Source organism: Apaloderma vittatum, unplaced genomic scaffold (genome assembly GCF_000703405.1).
Source record: "Apaloderma vittatum isolate BGI_N311 unplaced genomic scaffold, ASM70340v1 scaffold19765, whole genome shotgun sequence".
Classification (NCBI taxonomy): domain Eukaryota; kingdom Metazoa; phylum Chordata; class Aves; order Trogoniformes; family Trogonidae; genus Apaloderma; species Apaloderma vittatum.
This window is the reverse complement of record NW_009717861.1, coordinates 423-7129: the sequence shown is the minus strand read 5'-3', so window position 1 is coordinate 7129 and position 6707 is coordinate 423. Positions and strand designations below refer to the sequence as shown.

The 6707-nt window shown below is 43.9% G+C and overlaps 1 protein-coding gene across 1 annotated transcript; it reads left to right on the top strand.

The window, feature by feature from the left end:
• The first annotated feature begins 1558 nt into the window (after positions 1-1558).
• On the top strand, positions 1559-6214 carry TMEM126A (transmembrane protein 126A). Its single transcript, XM_009870067.1, has 4 exons — positions 1559-1682; positions 4497-4690; positions 5201-5315; positions 5960-6214. The coding sequence occupies exons 1-4, from the start codon at positions 1567-1569 to the stop codon at positions 6165-6167; spliced, it is 633 nt and encodes a 210-aa protein (XP_009868369.1). The 5' UTR covers positions 1559-1566; the 3' UTR covers positions 6168-6214.
• The last annotated feature ends 493 nt before the right edge of the window (positions 6215-6707 follow it).

The window sequence follows — 6707 nt, the reverse complement described above, 5'->3', positions numbered from 1 at the left end:
CACTCACCAATTACCATCATGGGTGAAACAGACTGGACTGGGGTGAAATTAATATAATTTATTGCCAATCAAATCAGAGTAGGATAATGAGAAGTAAGACCAAAACTTAAAACACCTTCCCCTATCCTTTCTTCCTAGCCTTAACGTCACTCCCAGTTTTCATTACCTCCTCCCCACAAGTGGTGCAAGGAAGAGGGGAACGGGGGTTGTGGTCAGGTTGTCACACGTTGTCTCTGCTGCTCCTTCTGCCCCCTACTTGGGGGAGGACTCTACATTCTTCCTCTGCTTCAGTGTGGCGTCTGTCCCACAGGAGAAAGTTCACTGTGAACTTTTCCAGCACGAATCTTTCTCATGTTGTTCATGAACAGCGTGGGGCCCTTCCATGGGGTGCAGTCCTTCAGGAGCAGACTGCACCAGTGCGGGTCCCCCGTGGGGTCACAGCATTCTTCAGGCATCCACCAGCTCCGGAGCGGGGTTCTCCACAGGCTGCAGGTGAACATCTACACCCCATCACCTCTGTGGGCTGCAGGGCGACAGCCTGCCTCACCATGGTCTTCACCACGGGCTGGAATCTCAGCTCCAGTGCCTGGAGCACCTCCTCCCCGTCCTTCCTTCGTGTCCGCAGAGTTGTTGCTCTCACATATTCTTGCTCTTCTCTCTGGCTGCAGTTGTGCAGCAGGTTTTTCAACCCGTCTTAAATATGTTATCTCAGAGGCGCTACAGCCATCGCTGATGGGCTCAGCCTTGGCCAGTAGCAGGTCCATCTTGGAACTGTCTGGAACAGGTTCTGTCCCATGTGGGGGCAGCTTTTAGCATCTTCTCAGAGAAACCACCCCTGTAGCCCCCCTGCTACCAAAACTTTGCCATGTAAACCCAGTACAGCTGAAAGCTTTCTAACTTGAGATGTGTCTCTGACTGAGTACTGATTTAAAAATTCCTTACTTGTGGGATATAAAATCAGAGTTGATAGTTTCATGATTTCTCTAAATCTTCACAAAGTGTGGATTTATTTGGGTGGGTTTATTTTTACCATATGGTTCTGTTGACAGTTAAGTCAATTTAAACCTGAAGCATTGCCAAAAGCCACTGTCTGGTTAGTGCCCTACCTTGTGCCGCAGGCTTTAGGGATTGTTGTGTTAGAGGGTGATGTGGCCTAAAAGAACAAGGGTGCTGCCCATTGTTCCCGTGAGCAGTTTTCATCTGAGCTTCCTGACCCAAGCTGCCGTGTGGCTCCAGGGCCGGAGGTGCTCAGGCAGGAGTACCTGGAGAGTGAGACAGTCCCTTTTCATCACATGTGAGTACTGAAGTTTGCTCAGAGCAATTGTCACACCACAGCCTCAGCATCACGAAACCAGCGAGTCTGTTAGGGCTCGTGTAGTCATAAATATCACAGGCTTCTGTTGCTGGATTGTGCCCTTTGCATCTGACAACTCTGCTATGAAAAACAGGAGATGCATTTGTGACTGCATAGTGCCAAAGGAGTCTAAATGTTTATTTGATGCATTCTGGGGCTGTGTAACTTTGATTACATTTGTTTGTCTCTTCCTTATGATCCAGGACTTCAGGATGACAGGACGAGAGTTTCTTGAACTAGATTCTCTGCAGCAAAGCCTATATTTGGAAAGACTTAGGCGGATGGAAGTCATACAAAAGATTTTCAATGAGCTTCCTAAAGCAGATCAGTAAGTGCTGGTAAAATAAACAAAGCATCAAACATTTCAAGACACTCAGGGGCTTCTCTTTTCCCTTACTCTTGCATTGCAAGACTTCCTTGCAGTTATAAAAGTATTTAATTGGGAAGATGTTTATTGTTGTCCAGAACAGAAAATTTGGCTTTTTTTTACATATGGTTACCTCACTGTTGCCTCTGGTCTGGCTCAGCTGGTTTCTGGCCTTTGTTCCCCAGTGCTTAAGGTTCTAGGATGGCTGATCCACTCGTACAGTCCTGTGCTAGTGCTGATAAATTTTCTAGGAAACTAAACTGTTGGACAGCATAAGGCAAATACTCTTGTGATTCTGCAGGAGTCATCTGGTGCCCCGCAGGGCTGGCCTGGGGCCAGAACTGAGTGAGCACCAACCTGCTAGTTCCTGCATTTCGTTCTGCGCTGCTCCCGGTTTCAGGAAGGCAAGACTGAGGTGTCTGGGTGGTGGTGAACGAGTCAGTCAGTCGTGCAGGCTCACCTGTGGGCCTCAGCACCACATGAAAGCAGCTAAAAGCCTTCTGGGCCTCACCAGCAACCTTGGTGTGTTTTGTGACTGCGTTTCACCGCAAAACTTTTCTGGAACTGAGCTGATTCTGTGAGGAGCCGTTTGTGCATGTGTATCATCTTGGATAAATTAGGTATAAATAAGAGTAATGGGAAGCTTTTTATTTGTTTATTTTGTTGTTTTTTTTTTATTTTAATAGAACTAAATTGCTGGCTAAACAAACTGCCGGTAGTAACACCCACAGTTAACTGTGTAGGGCTTCCCTACACAGTTAAGAGGAACGTCAAAGCTCTATTCTTCTCCTCAGTTAGCGGTGCAGCTTCGTGTAGAATCTGCTGCACTCATGTTCAACTTCTTCCTCCCCAGAAGAGCTGAGGGGGAGGCAGATGCCTCAGTGGTGATGTGGTGACACCTTGATGGAAGCTGTGGTACCCAGGCACCGCTGCTGGGCCTCAGAAGGAAATAGCTGCTGGGGTGTGGGTCTTTATTTGAAACCACCCTGGTGGAACTTAACAGTTTGTGTAGCCAGAGGGGAGGTCAGTAATGGCTGGAAGGGAAGAGGAAGCATCCTGCAATCAGACTGAGAGTTCCTGCTCACTGAAGTTCTTGTTTTTAACAGTAGGGAGCTAGAATTAAGAAAATAAAATATATAAAGAAAATATTTTTTAAAGTAAAACCAAACATGCACCCCTTCCCAAAACCAACCACCCCCACCCCCCAAAAACCCCACAAAACAATGAACCAAAAAAACCCCAACCCTTCCATTGTCCCTTTCTTTCCTTTCATGCCCTGTAGCAGTTCTGTAGACTAATAAGCCTGAGTAGATTCTGCTGGTCCTGGGTACGCTAATGTGCTCTATTTTGGATTCTTAAATACGCTGCTGATTTTTAGTTTTGTATATATATGTACACAGGCATTTCACTGCCTGTGATTTTAAACATACCAGTGGGATGAAGTGGCTGGTTTGCAGAATCTGTTCTGTAAATGATGCCCAGTATTGGAAGAATGATGACTGGAAAAGCAAATAGTCTCCTTTCTTTTTAAAATGCCAAAAACAGAAACATGGCTCCTAGATAAGGGCAAGAGAGATCTGACCAGTCAAGTTCTTTTGCTATATAGAATCTGAATTGAATTGTCAGTAGCTTATTTTCATGTTTAAAAATTGGTATGTACTAAGAATGAAAGTATTTTCCTATTCAAAATGAAAAATAGTTGGTGTCACTGATGTCAGATATTTCTAATATTTTAGGTTTTGCAGAACTAACACCTGCATCTCTGAAGCCTTTTTTGTATGGTTTGCCAGTGCTTAATGTTACTCTAAGCATTAAAATGTGGAAGAGTTCTAAAAAAATCATGTATTTTAATTGCTAAATAGTTTAGAGAGGGTCACATTTGATAATATTGCAAATAAGTATGACATTTGGCCTCGCATAAATTTTGTGACCAGTTAAGCATTTTATGTCCTTTGGGGCTTTAGCATTAAATCCAAATTATGACGCATTTTAAAAATGCACTTTTAACATAGTAATATTGGCACAGCCTCAGGAGCGGAGTGCCTTCCTGTTAATTGCTTTGCCTGGCCACAGGCGTCATTTCAGGAATTTGAGATTTGTGGAAAAACATGGTAGACAAAAGAATCTAGTCCCTCTGCTGTCAAGGGAAAAAATAGAAGCTCCAGTTCTGTAACCCAGTAGGAAACCTTTAACTAGCGCAACCGCCTAGCGAGGTAGGACCTTAAATTCAGGTGTTCCCTGCCCCCAAGGAAGGCTTGCAGCCCCCCAGCCTACGGAATCACCGCAGACCATCTGCCAGCAGGTGCCAGAATCGTTAGTGCAAGGTCTCCGTTGCCAGAGTTGTCCCCCCGATCTGTTCTGTGAGCTCTTAGGTTGAAACTAAATCTGTACTGTTGGGTGAACAGGAACAATGGTGATTACAGGAACTAGTTGTGATTATTTTTATTTAAAAAAAAAATCTTTTCAGAAAACATTATTCTTAGAAACGTGCTGACTGGGAGAACAAATTTCACGAAGTTTCCATTAGCGATGCTACTGAAAAAAAACAACAACTGTAGAAAAGACTTCCTAGTCTGTCACTTAATTCTGGAGGTGTGTCTAAACTCAGGCATATAGCAACGGCTGCTTTTGAAAGTAATTACCCTCTGTTTTGCACCTGCAGTATTCACATCTCTTACCTCTTATTGTAGGATATACAGGAGTGAGCTGTAGCGCTGAGTAAACAAAGCCTCTTTACAGTTCTCAGTTGCTGAAGCGACTTTCCTTCTTCCACAGGAACCTTTGTAATCATGGATCGTACTTCCTTGCGGCAAATTCAAGCTTGTGTGGCTTAGCGGCAAATAACTTCTTCAGGAACATCCTGCACGTCAGAAGAGCTCCCATAGTGGCCGGCGTGCCGATGGCCGTTATTCCATTCCTTTCAACAGTAGCAGTTTACGAAGTTTTTGTGCGTCAGGCTTTATTTTCAGGTAAAAAAATCATTATTCTTTGTTCTAGAAAGGGCTTTGCATTCTGTACACAATGTAACACTAGAGGAGCTTTTCCTCTCCGCAGAACAGTGGCCTTGAACTCTTGTGGCCTTGAAAAATCTCAGTTTGTAAAGCAGGATTTGAAAAACAGGTCATTTAATGCACTGGGCAGCGGCAAGTTCTTAAAGTTGAGTGGGATATACGGAGGTGTATTTATATATTCATTTTCAGCACTTTTCAAAGTCATATAACAGTGACTGCAACGAAGCAGCTCAGTTTTCCCCATCTGTATGATTTCATTTGAGGGTCAACTTTGGAGTGAGAAATTAATGGGTTGGAATGAGTGATTTTTTTTTCAAAAGGAAGAGTCTTCCTTTCAAAATTTCTCACATACCGGTACAGCTTGGCCATTTCTGTCAAGCGCCTGCTTTCATCTTGTTGTACTCAGCTTCTAAATTGATGTGTTGGAGCTACGTGGATACTGATGGTGAAATATTGTTTGTCACGCAGGGGAGCTAAACTGCGAGGTCTGTGCTGTGGTCAGAGGGGGATTAATAGGGGCTGCCGTGGGTGGTCTCTATCCTGTTTTCCTGGCTCTCCCCATGAACGCAAGCCTTGCAGCCAGGTACGTCTTATTAACCTTATATGAGCGAAATGTGTTTGTCGGTGAGATCTTCAGTTCTTAGTTTAAATTCTTTGGCTTTTTAAGCTTGTGCACACCTCTCTTCTTGGAGGCTTTTAGTACATTGAAAGGGATTTACATTGAGGTCATGGCAAAGTTTGTAAGAGCTATGCCAAGCTTCCGAAGCGAAACAAGATCTGCAGATGGATACACTGAAAGTTTAGCAGGAACGTTACAAGCTGCCTGTGATGTGCCCAGGCTCTGTGACATTGTGGCTGCCGTCCTGCTGAGCGGTGCAGGTCACTGCGTGGTGCACTGCGTGGTGCCGTTTGGCTCAACTGCCGAGAGACCTCCCTGACCCCGGGCAGTGCCCAGCAGCCAAATTCCCTGGCTGGTGTGATTGTGTGAATTGGGTCAGAGCCCAGCAAGGGGGCGGTGAGACTTGGCGAGACGTCAGGACAGGCTCAGGATGGTTTAGAGCCTTCATCCGGAGAGCTGGGTACTACCAGGAGAAATTTAACTGAAGAGAGAAGGAAAGAATTAGTATCTATCTAAATATTTTTAGTGACCTTAAGGTTAAATCTTGATGCTTAAACTGGACAGGAAAAAACAGAAAGTAAGTTTCTACCACTGTTTCTATTCTTTAGGTTTTCTTCATCTCCCTTGCCAGGGAAAGAAAATCTGTTACGCTACTGGCTCACAACTGCTCGGCCTGTCTTTAGAAAGATGAGTTTGGGTGTACTTATACAGGGGCTAACTGGATTATATCTTGCCACCAAACAGCATGGAATCTATGTCAAAATACTGCAGCAGATGAACGCTGCTAACAGGGATCCTGAAGAGTTACAAGCATAAAGTTAAGCAACTTTTCAGTTACCCTGGATAATAACCATAATAAACAAAGAAAGAAGTTGTTGCTTGCTGTCTTTTTTTTAATACAAAAACGAAGCTGAGACTCTGCACTGGCATTCTTTTCAGTTCTGAACTTAAATGCAAGTTAAGTTTTTGTCCAGCTTAAGGTATATACATGAGTAACAGCTTTATAAGGACAGATGATGTTCTTTGGAAATGGGGGAAAAACAGTATTTATATTGCCTGCTTAACGTTTGGCTCTAAGGTGATGCTACATCTTTTCGAAGCTGCATAAACGAGTATTATTGAAAAAGGGTTTTTTTCTTTATCATGCAAACTACAGTGATTTTCTTTTTTTTTTAAAAAAAAAAGGGGGGTTCAAGACAAGGTTTTTCTAGAGATTCCTCAAAATCTGAGTATTTTTATCCCTGAACTTTTCCCCCATTCTGCCAGCCCAGAATTTGTCACAAGATTACCCCTTTAGGCTGGTACAAGGATCACTACACGCTGTACAGAGCAGTATTATCACAGGGCGGAGCAGGA

Bases quoted from the DNA above. Each gene is read 5' to 3' on its own strand.
- TMEM126A (XM_009870067.1), top strand. From the start codon at position 1,567: ATGACAGGACGAGAGTTTCTTGAACTAGATTCTCTGCAGCAAAGCCTA. The intron at 1,683-4,496 runs GTAAGTGCTGGT...CTTCTTCCACAG, and splicing joins GAGCTTCCTAAAGCAGATCA to GAACCTTTGTAATCATGGAT. The intron at 4,691-5,200 runs GTAAAAAAATCA...TTTGTCACGCAG, and splicing joins GCGTCAGGCTTTATTTTCAG to GGGAGCTAAACTGCGAGGTC.